General features: G+C 44.8%; 1 protein-coding gene across 1 annotated transcript in view; it reads right to left on the bottom strand.

Moving 5' to 3' along the window:
- The window catches only part of mtor (mechanistic target of rapamycin kinase), a 168,919-nt gene that overhangs the window by 71,816 nt on the left and 81,906 nt on the right, over nt 1-15,197 (bottom strand). Inside the window, exons 19-25 of the mRNA XM_015056992.1 lie at nt 13,951-14,066; nt 10,279-10,396; nt 8,499-8,696; nt 8,319-8,419; nt 8,059-8,155; nt 6,796-6,894; nt 6,591-6,713 (exon numbers count right to left, since the gene is read on the bottom strand). Coding sequence (XP_014912478.1) covers nt 6,591-6,713; nt 6,796-6,894; nt 8,059-8,155; nt 8,319-8,419; nt 8,499-8,696; nt 10,279-10,396; nt 13,951-14,066 — 852 coding nt within the window. The remainder of the gene's footprint in view (nt 1-6,590; nt 6,714-6,795; nt 6,895-8,058; nt 8,156-8,318; nt 8,420-8,498; nt 8,697-10,278; nt 10,397-13,950; nt 14,067-15,197) is intronic.

Consider the following 15,197-nt stretch of genomic DNA (forward strand, 5'->3'; position numbering starts at 1 on the left):
CTTTTCCTTTTATTGTGCCGCCGAGTTGGCTTGCCTTGTATTATTAGCATAGCCGCTTCGGCTTGCTTTTTGTTAACGTTGTGCAGCCGTGTTGGGCTTGCCTATATTTGTTTAATCGCAGCCATTTTCGGGCTTGCTTTTTGTTTACGTTATGCAGCCGCGCTCGGCTCGCCTGTATTTGCTTAATTGCAGCCGTTTTCGGGCTTGCTTTTGTTAACATTGTGCAGCCATGTTCGGCTTGCCTCATGCAATATTGCAACCGTGCTACCGTGGTCGTAGTGCTCCTTGCAGCTTTTTTTTCTGCTTGGAACCCCTGGTGGTGTTTTCTGCTTGACTGTGTTCCCTAGTCCATTACGCTAAGTGTCAAGAGTGGCGATTTCAGCTCCACCTGACCTCGTCTTGTGAGCGTGAGATGCTGGACATGCCAGACTGCAGAGACTGTTTGGCCCCTCTCCAGTTGGAGGATGGGCATGACCTGTGTCCCTCTTGTTTGGGGCCAGATCACCTTGACTGATGCAGCCTGCCCTAATTGTTCTGTTCTGCCCTTGTCCCTGCGTAGTGCTCGTTTGGCTGACTTTCAAGGTGCCAGCCAGCCTGTGAAGCGTATGGCTCCTGAGGCTATGGAACCTCCATGTAAGAGGACCAAGAAGAGCTCCAGGGATTCGGAGGGCCTATCTGGGCAGGTGGCCCATCTTGCTTCTGAGTTGGAGCAGATGAAAGCACTGCTCGAGTCCCTTAGAGACGGTGGTAGCTCTGGTCTGACTGGAGACCCGCACCCAGGGCAGAGCATGAGTTCAGAGCTCTCCGTTTTAGAGGATGATGCTATATCCCTGGCAGCGTCTGGTACTGATTTTCAAGATCAGTTTGAATCTGGCTCGCATATGTCAACAGCCAGTTCGCGTCTCTCTTCCTGCTCTCAATCGGAAGAGGATGATTCGATCGATCGATGCTCCACAGAGCCAGCCTGATGCTTCCAGTGCTTTCTTTCGGCGTCCTACTACTAGGTTGTCCTTTATGGTTCCCCCATCTGCCGACTATGTGAAGGACGTTCATGCCTGTTGGGCAGACTTTAGGGCCTTTTCACGGCCAACCTCTGATAGCAGGGCCCTGGCGGCCATGCAGGATGCGCACAAATTTGGCTTGGGTCATATGCCTTCTGTCGAACCTGCCATAGCATCCCTCATTGTGGCTCCAGATGAGGTTCTGAGAGCTAATGCTAGGTGTCCTCGTCATCAGTGTCGTGTGACTGATGATCTGCTCTGTAGAGCTTATGACTTGGGGGCTCAATTGGGGCGACTCGGTAATTCATTGTCGCATTTGTTACTGGGTCTCTCAGCCTCTCTGGAGGGCTTGGCGATTGATGCGCCTACTCAAGGGTTGATGGGCGCATCTCTTCATGCGTTTGCTCTTTTGTCGAGGGAAGTTAGCCGTGTCCTGTCTACCCTTGTCCAAGCACGATGCCAGGTCTGGCTGGCACAGTCTCCTCTTACTGAAGCCTGTAGAAGGACCCTGATGAGTCTTCCAGTGGTCCCTGGGGAGTTGTTTGGTTCAGCTGCGCTTGCAGCCTTGGAGCGGTCGGCCCAGGCTTCTCATACCAGGCAGCAGCTGGCCGGCCTTCATCGCAGGCGATTGCAGCGCCCTGCTGGGAGTGCCTCTGCGTCTTTTTCACGCACTTATCCAGCCCCGTCTACACCCTCCATGGGGCAGCCAGGGCCTGCTGCAGGGCCTCCTCCTGGCCAGTGAGATGTTTCCAGAGGTCGGGCTCGCATTGCTTCTCAACCCCAGCAGTCCACTCGGCAACCCTCCCGCCCTCTTAAGGGCAGGGGCGTTTGGAAATGATACCCAGCTGGCGGTGGGACACTTTACCCCGGACCAGCTCAGTTGCTGGACCGCTCTTGTTCCCGATCCATGGGTGGTGTCTACACTGACTCGGGGTTACACGTTACAGTTCCGCTGCCGCCCTCCTGTTCCTGGTCGAGTCAAGATGACCAGATAAAGGCTCAGGCTCTGAGCCACGAGATAGACGCCTTGCTGGCCAAAGGCGCTATATTGCCTGTCGACCCCCTGCGGGATCCAGGGGGCTTTTACTCAAAGTATTTTTTAGTCCCGAAAAAGACTGGCGGATTCCGCCCGATTTTGGACCTAAGGGGTCTCTCAATGTGTTTTTGAAGACTATCCCTTTCCACATGTTGAGCATCAGGGATGTGCTTCAGACAATCTCCCCAGGCGACTGGTTCACCTTGGTCGACTTGAAGGACGCCTACTTTCATGTTCCGATTGCATCACACCAATGGCAGTTTCTCCGCTTCGCATTTCAGGGCAAGCATTTTCAGTTCAGAGTTCTTCCATTCGGCCTCTCTCTGTCCCCACGTGTGTTCACTCGGTGTGTGGCTGCAGCCCTGTGTCCTCTCCAGGCCAAGGGGTTGAAGATCCTGCCTTACTTGGACGATTGGCTCATTTGTGCGCCCACAGAAGCTCAGGCGGCGGACGCACGCACATTACTCCATCACATAGACTTGTTGGGTCTTTTCTTGTGAACTTCCAGAAGAGCAACTTGGCTCCATCTCAGGAGGTCCCCTTTCTTGGGATCACGATGGACTCCCTCACTATGACTGCTCGCCCGTCGCCTCAGCGTGTCGAGGGCATTCTGGAAATGCTGCCCTCCTTTCTACCAGGCTGCGCACCCCCCTTTATTGCTTACCTTTGTCTGTTGGGCAAGCTGACTGCTGCTGCTACAGTAGTGCCCCTGGGATTGTTGTCTCTGTGACCGCTACAGATGTGGCTCAACAACCTGAGGCTGGACCCATCTCGTACGCTGCACCGCTGCCGGAAACTGCTGGTGTCCAATCAATGCCTCGAGTCACTGGCTCAGTGGCGAGAGGCCGAGTTTATGCCCAAAGGGGTTTGTCTCTACAGACGCATCCACCACAGGATGGGGGGCGTCGTGGCAGCGACTGATCGCCCGGGGGACATGGTCTCCGCGGGAAAGATCAACGCCTTGGAGTTGGAGGCTGTGCAGCGGGCGTTGCAGCACTTCCTCCCGAGCCTGCGCGGGAGACATGTCCTAGTGCGGTCGGACAATACTTCGGTGGTTTTTCATATCAACCATCAGGGGGGGACACGCTCGCTAACATCGCTGAGGCTGACCCAGAAGCTCTTTGCCTGGGCAGCCCCTCTTTTTGCCAGTCTAAGGGCAGCCCACATTCCAGGGGTGCAGAATGTCCCGGCCGATATTCTGTCTCGAGGACGCCCACCACCGGGGGAGTGGAGGCTCCACCCGGAGGTAGTGGGGGTCATTTGGGAGACGTACGGTATGGCAGCTGTGGACCTGTTTGCGTCCCAAGAGACGACACATTGCCCACTTTGGTTCTCCCTGGCAGACAGTGCCAGTCCTCTGGGTCAGGATGCACTGGCACACGACTGGCCAAGAGTGCTGCTCTATGCTGTTCCGCCTCTTCCCCTGATAGGCCCAACACTCCTGAGAGTCCTTCAGGAGGGGCATCAGGTCCTTCTAGTGGCCCCCTTATGGCCGGGGAGAACCTGGTTTCCACTGCTGCACAGGCTCTGTTGCAGCTCTCCAATGCCTCTTCCCCTCCGGAAGGACCTTCTGTCACAGCTGGGGGGTCGGATCCTGCATCCCAATCCCAGTCGCCTCCAGCTCTGGGTTTGGCCGCTACGAGGCCTGGCATCTCCTTCTCAGAGTATGACGGGGATGTCGGGCATACAATGACTAACGCCCGGGCCCCCTCGACGCGGCTGGTGTACACTCATAAGTGGAAAGTTTTTAGCAGTTGGTGTCATGCTAGACATGAGGATCCTGTACACTGTTCTATTTCGGTTGTTTTAACCTTCCTTCAAGCACTGCTTTCTCAAGGTCGGTCTCCGTCCACTCTGAAAGTTTATGTGGCTGCCATCTCTTGTTGGCACGTGGTGGTGAATGGTGAGACAATAGGCCGTAATAAAGACGTTTCATTGTTTCTGAGGGGTGCCTGGCGCTTGCACCCTCCCTTGCGCCCTGTCGTACCTGTGTGGGACCTCTCTCTCGTCCTCACTGCGCTGCGATCTCCCCCATTTGAGCCTTTGGCAGAGGTGAGCCTTGAGTATTTGTCAAAAAATACTGCCTTTCTCCTTGCCATGGCTTCGGCGAAGCAGGTGGGTGAACTACATGCATTGTCTGTTCACGAGTCCTGTTGCCGTTGGAACCCAGCTGGCTCTGGCGTTACTCTTTGGCCTGACGTGACGTTTCTTCTTAAGGTGGCCTCATCTGCGAGCCACTCTGTGCCCCTCCAGCTTGCTCGCTTTGACACTGGTGGGCCTGATGAACCTCTCTGCCCTGTTCGGGCACTGGAGTCGTATGTCAGACTCACAGCTTCTCTGCGGCAGTCTGATAGTCTGTTTGTTTGCTATGCAGGGCCCCGCAAGGGGCAGGCCCTTTCCAAGCAGCGTCTTGCACATTGGATTGTGTATGTGGTGGAACAAGCGTACGTTCTACAGGGCCACCAACCGCCTGCTGGTGTGCGGTGCCACTCCACCAGGAGCATTAGTGTGTCATGGGCCGCTATGACTGGGGTCACTCTGGAAGCTATCCGTGCAGCAGCCTCCTGGTCATCTCCAAATATTTTTGCTAGGTTCTACAGGGTAAACCTGGCCGCCTTTCACCCACTGGAGGGGATCCTGTCCCAGCGTTCGTCATCCCAGTGAGGTGGGCATGTTTGGGATTGTTTCTTTTCTGTGTGTGATTCCTCAGGACTCTGTTGGTAATCATCATCCAGTGCTTTAAGCACCGCCTCTGGTGGTCAGTAGGGATGAAATAGAACGCAAGTTACGACTGTAACTACGCTTCTATGAATCCCAGATGACCGCCAGAGCGTTCGGTCCCTCGGAATCATCGTGTTTCGCGAGAAGATTAAGGAACTGAGCTGTCATTGTCACGTGACTATATAGACTTACCGGTGTCACCGGGGGTCACACGTGACCATGTTGGTATAAGATTCTCGACCTGTGCATGCGCAAGAGTGATCATTCAGTGCTTTAAGCACCGCCTCTGGCGGTCATCCAGAATTCATAGAACCGTAGTTACAGTCGTAACTTTCGTTTTCCTCATCGACCGGTAGCATTTCGCTGTGACGCGCACAATGTTGGAGGCATCGCGTGGCTCAAACACCTTGATGTCGTCCAAAAAAGATGACATGAACTTGTTGGTTCCCCTGTCCATTGTCGTGGCTGATATTTTGTCGAAATCCGGCAGAAATGCTACACTAATCGACTCAGAAATACTCTCTGCAGAATCAGTCGAAATGAAAGACGTCATGTTTACACATAGAAACTAAGCTCCGTGAGGCTTTGTTTGTGAGCCATGCAGCCACGTGGGATTTTAGGGGGCGTTTCTGGGCAGAGCTTGGTAAGGTCCATTAAGGACAAGGGTATATAGAAAATGGATGGATGGGTGTGGCCAAGTCGCATGTTAAGCTAAAAGTCTTTGGATTGCCAGAGGCGTCCCCGAGTAGGGAAATAAGGGGCCCATGGCTCCCTCTTGAAAATGTTGCCCAGAGAATCATGTTCATGTCCTAGAAAGACATACAAATTCATCTTCTTAAATGACGACATAAATGTAAAATCCAAAATATAAATAAATACAATAACACATGTATATTTATTCTTTAGCTGTTCCCCCCCTAAAATATTTACTGGCTTGTTCTGGCCAGCCCTGTGAAAGTTTTCTGGCGTCGCCTCTGCTGTTTGTGTCCTGACTTACTACAAAATAACAATAAAAGAAAAAAAAATGCTGCTGAAAGAAAAGTTCTTTGTGTTGTGCTCAACATTTCCATTTATGAATATATAAACCTGCAATGGAAACTCATTACAAAAAAATTACAAAAAGTCTCCATTTGTTTGTATCATTCTTGATCTGCAGTTGGGGGCCAAGATCATTCCAAGGGCCTCAAATGGCCACATGTTGGACCCCTGTTTTAATTCATCTGACCCAAATTATGAGCCTTAGAGAAATAAAAACGTCTGTGTGGAACAACAAGGATGTGAAATCTGGATTCCTGGTTCCATTTACCCCCATCAGCAATGCAATCCTGCAAAGTGAGGCCACATCTGGGGTCCGAAGTCAGCAGGCTTTAAACAAAGGTCTGTGGCCTTGTCCTCAACACAAACATGTCCAGATACTGAATCTGTTGATGATGTCATTCACTTCAGATGAAAAACCTCCATGTTGTTTTTGACGCATTGAACCCTCTCTTCACACTGCAGCTCCTCTGCTGTCCTTCCTCTGCCTCTCTAAGATAACCTTTCATAGCTGATCACATTTGACCTGATATTAATTTACTCACTTAGCTGCACCATGTTCTCCCAGTTTAATGTTTTATGGACAGCCTGGCTTTTTCAGCCATTTCTTGCTCCTGTCCTTTACCCAGCAACACATTTGAAATGAGTTCATTCAGTGAATGAAGTTCACAATTCCTACATTTGTTTTGTTATCTGTGCTCAGCTGTGATTAAAATAATGTTTCACTTTGCTTCCTTCTATTCTAAAAGCTGGATACTTGGAAGGATAATAGTTTCTGTAAATAATTCAGTCTCTACCATCATTGCTTGTTGAACCAGGGTGTTGCAGTGTTCACACATGTTCTTCAGGATCTTGTTAGCAGCATTGTGCCGAGCGGTGGTGGTGGACTTTGAGGCCACGGTGAGCGGGTAGATCAAAGCCTAAAAAAACAGTAAAACAATCAACAAAGTGTAGTGTTGTATACGTTCCATGTTGTGTAGGTGAGAATCCGTGGCAGAGTACCTGCGGATGGTAACGGCCGATGTCTGTCAGCAGCTGGTGGATGAGACGGCCAACCAGTGCTCGAGGCGTGTCAATACGAGCTATGAGCTGAGGAATCACCTGGGAAAGGAAAACAAGAAACTCAACACATTCAAAACACGCCACAGAAGTCTGACTAAGTCAGCGCTACCTCATTTTTAAAGCTGCCGTATTTAACTTTTTACAGAAATGTGTTTTTACATATTTGTTAGAACTGCCACTGTATCATGACAGAAAAATATACCAAGCAATATGCAGTTCAGTCAAAAACAACCAATCAGAGCCAAGAGAAGGGGCTTAACACTGCCAATCATCATCGTGTCATCTCTACTAGGCTAGAGCTAGCTTCCCACAACATAGCCTGTTGTGAGTGCTATGGCTAGTTAGCATGGCCATCAATAAAGGAGAAGAAATAGTTTTCCTGGAACATTAAGCTTTTTCTGTGCCATTAGCACACAGAGCAGTGCGCTTAAAAGCATGATTGACAGCATTAAGTCCGTCCTGTTGGCTCTGATTGGTCGTTTTTGACTAGGAGCGGTGTGTTTCTCCAGACAGTAGCAGCTCAGGGAGGAAGGAGGTTTATCTTTTCACACATTATCAGTTTCATGGTCTTACAACATAGTAACATTTTGAGCAAATATGCAAAAAATTTATTTTACAGAAGTTGCATACCACCACACTTTTCCATGCCTTGAAAAAGTCTACATTTTAAGACCAAACATTTACTGTGAGGAAAAGAAATAGTTCTTAAACAGCTTTTTTATTTTGCAGCAAACATGAAGTTTGTAGAAAGATTCTAGAAAACTAACAATTGTCTACATAATCCAGAGTTTTTTTCTTTTCCATACTTATCTGAACATGGAAAACATTTAATTTTATATTTTCCAAGACTGCATGGAAACCCAGTTAAATACTTTTTTAAAGACTATTTGTCAATTATTTTCATTTTTATTGATAGAAATAGAAACATCAAATTGTCTTTAATACAAGGCTTACTACTTTAAAAGGTTGTCTGATATATTTTTTAGGCCAATCATTGCTACATTGCTCCCCTCTCTGTTTATTCTGATTATTTTTTCAATGGAAAATAATGTACATGTTAAACTTCTGCCAATTTTCTCTTTTGGATTGATTTAGGGCTGACCCTATTTTTGCTTTAAAAGTGTTGATCGTGTCTTTGTTTCCACCAATGGGGAGAAAAATAAAAAATAAAGCAAAAAAAGAGTAAATAGCTGTGCACATTACCTGTAACCAGGTGTCTATCTGAATGGTCTTGATTCCCTCCACCAAAGCTTCGTTCACCTCAGGCCAGTGGCCGTAATCAAACCACAACGTCAAAACCCTGAAAGTTAAAACACGCAGTGAACTCACATCTCCTCTCAGAGCAGAGTGATATCAGCCACTAGAGGGCCACCCTTTACTAACATGGGGAAATCAGCCAGGCCTTCACATAAACGGTAAAGTCTGACCGCTTGCCTTGTTTGTATTCTAGTTGTTTCTCTCACCTGAGTGTGTCCTGCAGGTTATTTCCTCTGGAGAGGGAAATGGAGCGGAAGAAACCCTGAACAGCAGGTACTGTGTAGAGCAGCAAAGTCTTTGAGAGGTCCTATCAAAGGCCAGAAAACAAGGCAACGCTTTCAAACAGACCGAACCAGAAGCTTTCACAGCAGACGATGGGCTCTCACCTCATTGACCTTCTTCTGGCCCGGTGAGGGCATGGGACTGTGGTCGGCGCTGTCCACCTCACTGTCGCTGTTGCTGGCCTCGCTGGCGGCGCTCGCCCCACTGGCGTGTCGCCGTTTCTTCTTCTCATTGCGACCCTGGTTCTGATGCTTGTAGTGCAGCACTGCCTCGAAGTTCATGACGGCCCACGCATGCCAGGCCTGCAGAAAAATGCTTACCGTCTGTCTTAGATAAGTGGGAAATGATTTCCACATTTATTTGTGACATCAATTGCAGTTCTGTAGGAAATTGCAGTTCCTACAGAACTGAAATTTATGATCCAGAGCTGTAAGTTCGATACAGGAAGCTCACTACCAGTCTACATTCATTTTAGAAACCAGTTGCTCAAGATAAATAAGGAGAAAGTATGGGACGGACAAACACACACACATACACACACGTTCGCATGGCTATATTTTTGGGGACTTTTCATTGACTTCCACTCATTTCTACAGCCTAAACCTTACCCCTATCCTAACCCTAACCCGGGGGTCGGCAACCCGCGGCTCTTTAGCGCTGCCCTAGTGGCTCCATGGAGCTTTTTCAAAAATGTTTGAAAATTGAAAAGGATGGGGGTGGGAAATATATTTTTTGTTTTAATATGGTTTCTGTAGGAGGACAAACATGACACAATCATTCTTAATGTTTTCCAATGCTGTAAAAATGTGAAGAATAAATATAAAATTTCAACATTTCCATCAACAAAGATTTGGGTTATAGCCTGTGACACGTTTCTTTCAGCTGGGCGGGGTGCGAGGCAGGTGGCTATTGTAAACAAACTGAAGGGTGTGTGGTGGGCCATGGATAGCAAAAGAGAAAAGAGGAAAATAGCTAAGAGAGATTCTACAATTCATGGACCGAATCAAACTTAAACTGTATTAATTAAATTTTATATACTTTGTTAGACTATTTTTTTAGACTATTTTTTAGACCATCGTACAACAGAGTAGTCACGTGGTGCGTCATTCCTTCCAGGACGCACAGCAGGGAATATAAGCATTTAATCATGAATGCTCATGAATGTATGCACTTAATCGTTTTGATAATATGCTATTTAGCCTATTATCAAACACTTAGTGTTAGCCTATTAAAACTTAGGCTTTAAGTGTTTATATTAGCTATTATATTAGCTATTTAGCTAATATAAACACTTAAAGCCTGTGTTGCCTTCATCATAAGCCTTATGTAAAGCTTTTAATTTTTTTTTGGCTCCAGACAGATTTGTTTTTTGTTGTTTTGGTCCAATATGGCTCGTTCAACATTTTGGGTTGTCAACCCCTGCCCTCTGGAATGTAATGTAATGTAATTGAGTTTTGGTTCCTAACCCTAACCAAAATTCAATTCACACCTAAGTCCTAAATGTAACACCTGACCCAAAAACAGCATTTCCCCTTGTGGGGCCAGGCTTCAGTCCCCACAAGGAGGAGTGGGTCCCCACAATGTATTATGTGTCAGGAAAATGGTCCCTACAAGGTATTACAAACAAACGCACACACAGTGGAGGAAATGCTGACAGCTGTGTTGTTAGCTAATGCCTTAAAAACAGACAACGGGTTTTAAATACTTCCGTTTAACAAGGAATATAAATGAGCCACGGAAAACAAAAAGCTTTAAAAAAAAAGTGACAACATGGAGTGTCTAATATTCACCGACGGAGATTTCCTCTCTGGCACAGCTCGGATTTTATTGGCACCAGGCAGGAGCTGAAGGTGAGAGGTTGAAGGGTGGAGGGCGGGGACTGACCTTGTACCAGCTGCGGTCATGCTCTGTTGAACTGCTGTAATACTGAAGGACTTTAGGGATGGTGCTCTCATTGATGCCTTGCAGGCTGAGCTGCCACTCCCCCAGCTTTAAGAAGCACCTACATGGTGGAAACACACACACACGCATGCACGCACACAGCACACACACGCATGCACGCACACAGCACACACACACACACACACAGAGCGAGCTTATAGTAGTTCAAATCTTCATTCACATGTAGCCTCCATTATAACATTGTATAAACAAAAACTGTTAGATATTTTCAAACATTTAACTGAAAAAAACATTTTGTAGGTTATAAAAGTCACTAAAGTCAAACGTCAAAGTCATCATTGTTTGCTTTGTTGGGAGTTCAGAGTATTTTTCACCTGACAGATGTCGGTCTGTTCATGTTAATACATCTAACCACAGTCAGACAAGGAGGACCACAAGGTTCAGTTCTTTCACTGTATAAATGCTTCCACATAAATTCACATTGCCATGTTGATGAACTTTTGCTTTCTTCATTGACAATAACATGAGGAATCTAGTCAGTTAACGAGACAATAAATATACCATAAAGACATAAAAACTGAAAACCAAAGTGACTGAAGTCCTTCAACCAGGACAACATTCATTGTGCATCCAGTAGTGATGTAAAGATCAGTGGTGTCATCTTTAACCTAGACATTACTTTATATTCCATCCTTTATTTAACAGGCTTTTAGAGTGTTCCTCATCCTCTAAATAGCACTAATGGTTCAGTGCTTCTTTAACCATGTCTCAATCCAATGTTGTGATTTTTGAGCAAACCTTTGAAATGTCACAAAAACGGAAAAAAAGAAGTGAAGGTATGTTTCCATCTACTGGTTTGGAGGACATAAAGCAGGTAATGCAGAGTAATTTTGTCAGTTGTTGACGCTATGCATGGTTGGAATAAACGGAATGTAAAGGTTGCAACAAATCTCAGAAATATGATGTTTCTCCACTCCATGCTGGAAGAATCGATTTAGACATTTTTCTGAGATTTGTGTCTCTAGTAAGGCACGGACCCATCAGAGGATGGGAGAGTTCACTATGTCAAAACAAAAGTGTTTCCACCTTGCCTTTTCACATGAATTCTTTCAGAAAAGTCAAAAACTACAACAATTGAGTGTCAAAACTTCATTGCAAATTTGGGAATGTTATTTCAAATTGTACAGTTTCTAACCTTTTTCTCATGCGATTCCCCTAAATATGAACAAAAGAAATGATGGAAACAATTTCTGTTTGTTTCTCTCCTGGAGAAAACTATTAACCAAGGAATCACTGCAGCACAAAGTTTGTTTCTTTTCCAAAAATGTTACACTTGCTAATGTTAACTCCCACAAAACAACTGGCTTAAACATATTGCAATTTACCAGAGAAACGTTACACTTTTTAATGATTGAAAACTTGGAAATGTTGCACCAACTCATCAAAAAATGATCTAATTGGTTATGTCGCTTATGTGTTGAGCTATGAAACTTCACTGAGGAGAACAGGCCTCTATTAAGCATAAACAGATGCTAACAGGCAGAAGTCCAGCTAGTTGTGTCTAGTGGGGCAGAGTGGTGTAATTTACACACCTAGGCTAAAGCGAGCAAATGGCAAACAGATTTTTTGTAGATCCATTTATCAATAATGTGAATACTGTTTGAAGGGGTCCACTGATAAATTTCCCCATTGCCATTACATCATTTCTTTGTTTTCCCATGTGTTAGCAAAGGATTTATGCCAAAATTGCTTCCAAAATCTGTTAACATGCAGCGATGTTACAGAATGTATGAAAGAAAGCAGAGCTATTGAGTCAGAGTGAAGTGTTGTGCGAGATGATGTGAACATGAGAAGTCCAGATGTGCTCCATACCAGCACCCGACCTGCATTCATTAAAGTGTGTGAGGATGGGAGGCGTCGCATCCTGGCTGACTTTATACAGGTGTTTTCTCCTCACATGCATTCCTCAGAAAGCTGCTGTGTGGCAGATAGAAAATTAAAAAGAACCTTTTCAGCCTGCTGTCACGCTTCAGTCTCATCACGTTTGAGTTACAGGATGGGAGGACACAGCCCACTGTTGGCATATGTGGCGTATGATTTACTGGGACCTGGATTATACCCGTCTGATGCGAAGCCGCACCTCTGGCTGGTTTGGGTTGCTTGACCAACATGAAGAAAAAAACCCCCAATGAATCGCAGACAAGCTCTTTACAAGGTAATCATCCTCTTGTCAGGACCAAATGCAGCTGATTTTAGCCCTGATAGTTTGAGGAACTGTAAACAACCTGTTCTGGGACTTTGATGGAGTTCCAAACTATCGTTGAAGCATCATCAGAAAAATATGCCAGTGTTTTCTTCAATTGGATCCAAGAGTTTCAAGAGACTTCAGTGTTTTCTGAAGTGAGATTTACAGTACCTTCAAAACCCTTTCAAAGCCGTTGAACTATTGCTTTTTACATATTGTCACATTAAAAGCAGAAACTTTAGTGAACGTTTTGGACGATTTGATTTGATAAAAAAAAAAAAAACTACTAAATATTTCTACTAGTAAATTTATGAAATGCATTTGTATTTAGCACTGATAAGACATCACTAACTTTTTTTTAAATTATTTTTACTCCTTTTTCAGAACATAACTCAAACTGAAAAAGTTTTAAAAAAAAAAGATGACCAGTAAATATCAACTTTCAATTCTTGCCACACAATCTCAGTTTGGTTTCCCTCTACTGATTTCTTTCCAATATTTCAAACCTGAATGAAGTTGCCCCGCCCACTAACCTTCAAATGTTTCTAGAGGTCACCAAATGTCAACCTGATTGTCCATATTTACAAAACCAAACAGAATGTGGTGACAGTAAACTGTGCTAAGCTGGTACATGCTGCAAGAATTTCAATTTGTGCCGTTAAGATTTTTAAAAAAGTTCAAAAATCAAACAAAACTTAGAGAATTATTTTTGCTGTTTGTGCAGCTAAAATGTTTGTAGTATAGCTTACTGACACAAAATCCATTTGATTTTGTAAATGTGTGTGTGTGTGGGGGGGGGGGAGGGGGGGCTGGTTGACTTTCGATGACCTCTACAAAAATTTATTAAACCTAAAGAAACTTTTGTTGCACAAACATTTGTCACCAATGTAATTTGATCTGAAGCAGGTGGAGGGGAACTTTGCTCAGGTATTGCTCAGTAAAAAACATGTAAGATAGATATTTAATAGTTCACAATACTGTGGTACTTTGTGCTGATCGATCCCATAAAAGGGTGTATCATGTGCATGTAAATACATTATTTGCAAGGCTTTTAAAGATGAAAGTGGAAAGTTATCATTTCTGTAAAATGTAGAGCATGACTTTAAGTGGAAAAGTTGAAACCAAATGGGCAATGTTCAAGGAATGAGTTTCTGAGAAATGTCAGTTTATGGAGTCTTCTGAACATTGTGATGTAAGATTGGTAATTTTTCTGGAAGATTACAACAATAAATACTTAACTAATGAATCCTCAGTCTAGTTATCACAGAGCCCAACTGTCCATCTGCACATGAAAAAACAAACACGGCAATCTGCCATTTCATTAACATTTCTACTGTTTGTGCTTTTGTTGTAGCCATTACAACCAGCTGTATAAAGCAGTGGCTGCTGCCTCCAGCTCATGAACTGACCTGGCCATCAGCTTGTGGAGCTCCTGCTTGCGCTGATGATCTTCAGCTGCTATGGCATGTTGGGCTTGCTGCTGGACTCCCTGGACAAAGTGCTGCATGTGCTGGAAGGCATCAATCTGTCAAGACGCAAGATAGTCAGCAGTCAGTTTTTTAACATTTACAACAATTTATCCATTTATAAGGCATTGTGCTGGGAGAGAAGGATATAAAAGATGTTAAAATCATTGAAAATCTAAATAGTAAGCATCATCTATTGAGAAATTTGTCTCAGTGATGATGAGTCAATGTCCTCTCCAACAGTAGATTGTTTTTTTCCTCTGCTCATCTGTGTTTTATATCTGTTGAGAAACGCAGTTGGCTGTGTTAGCATTAGTGCTGATGCTCACACTTACCTAAGCCCCCAAATGAGATCCTCACTTTCAACAAACAGGCGCTATACTTTTGGCAGCCAAACGGCATCTGTTCTGACTCCACCCACTGCTGCCTTAGTTACCAAATATCAGCAAAGACTAAACATTAAAGAATACTGCATTATTATGTGTGATGTAAAAGCTAGTTTTCTACTGAGCATTATTCCCATTGATTGTGGGGACATCCGCCTTGTGTTGCTCATTCTATCAAAACAGAAAACAGAAGCATAAAACAGAGAGGTTATGCTCTGAACTTGTTCAACCTGTTCTCCAGACATCACACAACAAAAAAAATGAAACAAGCTGGAGCAGTGGAGAGTTAGAAAGCACAGGTTTAGATCACCCACAGCTGCTTTTACTTACATTTAATCCACCTTTGGATTTTTTTTAAATAAATATAAGACTAGCATTAAAAACTGAGTTCAATAACTATCATTATTAATGTTTTTCTCTTGCTGTGTGAAATGTTTTAGATTTTTTGTTTGGTTAACCTAACTGGTAACTTATGTAATCCTTGCAGCTGTGACTAATGTTCTGAAAGTGTTTAGGAAAGTTTTGGCCACGTTGGTGAAACATGTTGGCTGGATGAAGCTGCTATTACAGGAATTACCCAGTGAGAAGCAGCGTCTACTTTCAACATCAATACTTTGCTGTTTATTTTATTTGGATATGAAGATAATGATTCAGTATTTATTAGAAACATGATTAGTTAGAGGACACACACATTCTTCTACTCATCACGACCTTCTAGCTCAGTGTTTCTCAACCTTTTTCGGGCCAGCACCCCCCAGCCATTATCCAGGTCCCTCACTGCCCCCCGTCAAAGAATTTGTAGGC

This window comes from Poecilia latipinna, unplaced genomic scaffold, assembly GCF_001443285.1.
Source record: "Poecilia latipinna isolate Pla-1442-1.1 unplaced genomic scaffold, P_latipinna-1.0 Scaffold1427, whole genome shotgun sequence".
In the NCBI taxonomy this organism is placed as follows: domain Eukaryota; kingdom Metazoa; phylum Chordata; class Actinopteri; order Cyprinodontiformes; family Poeciliidae; genus Poecilia; species Poecilia latipinna.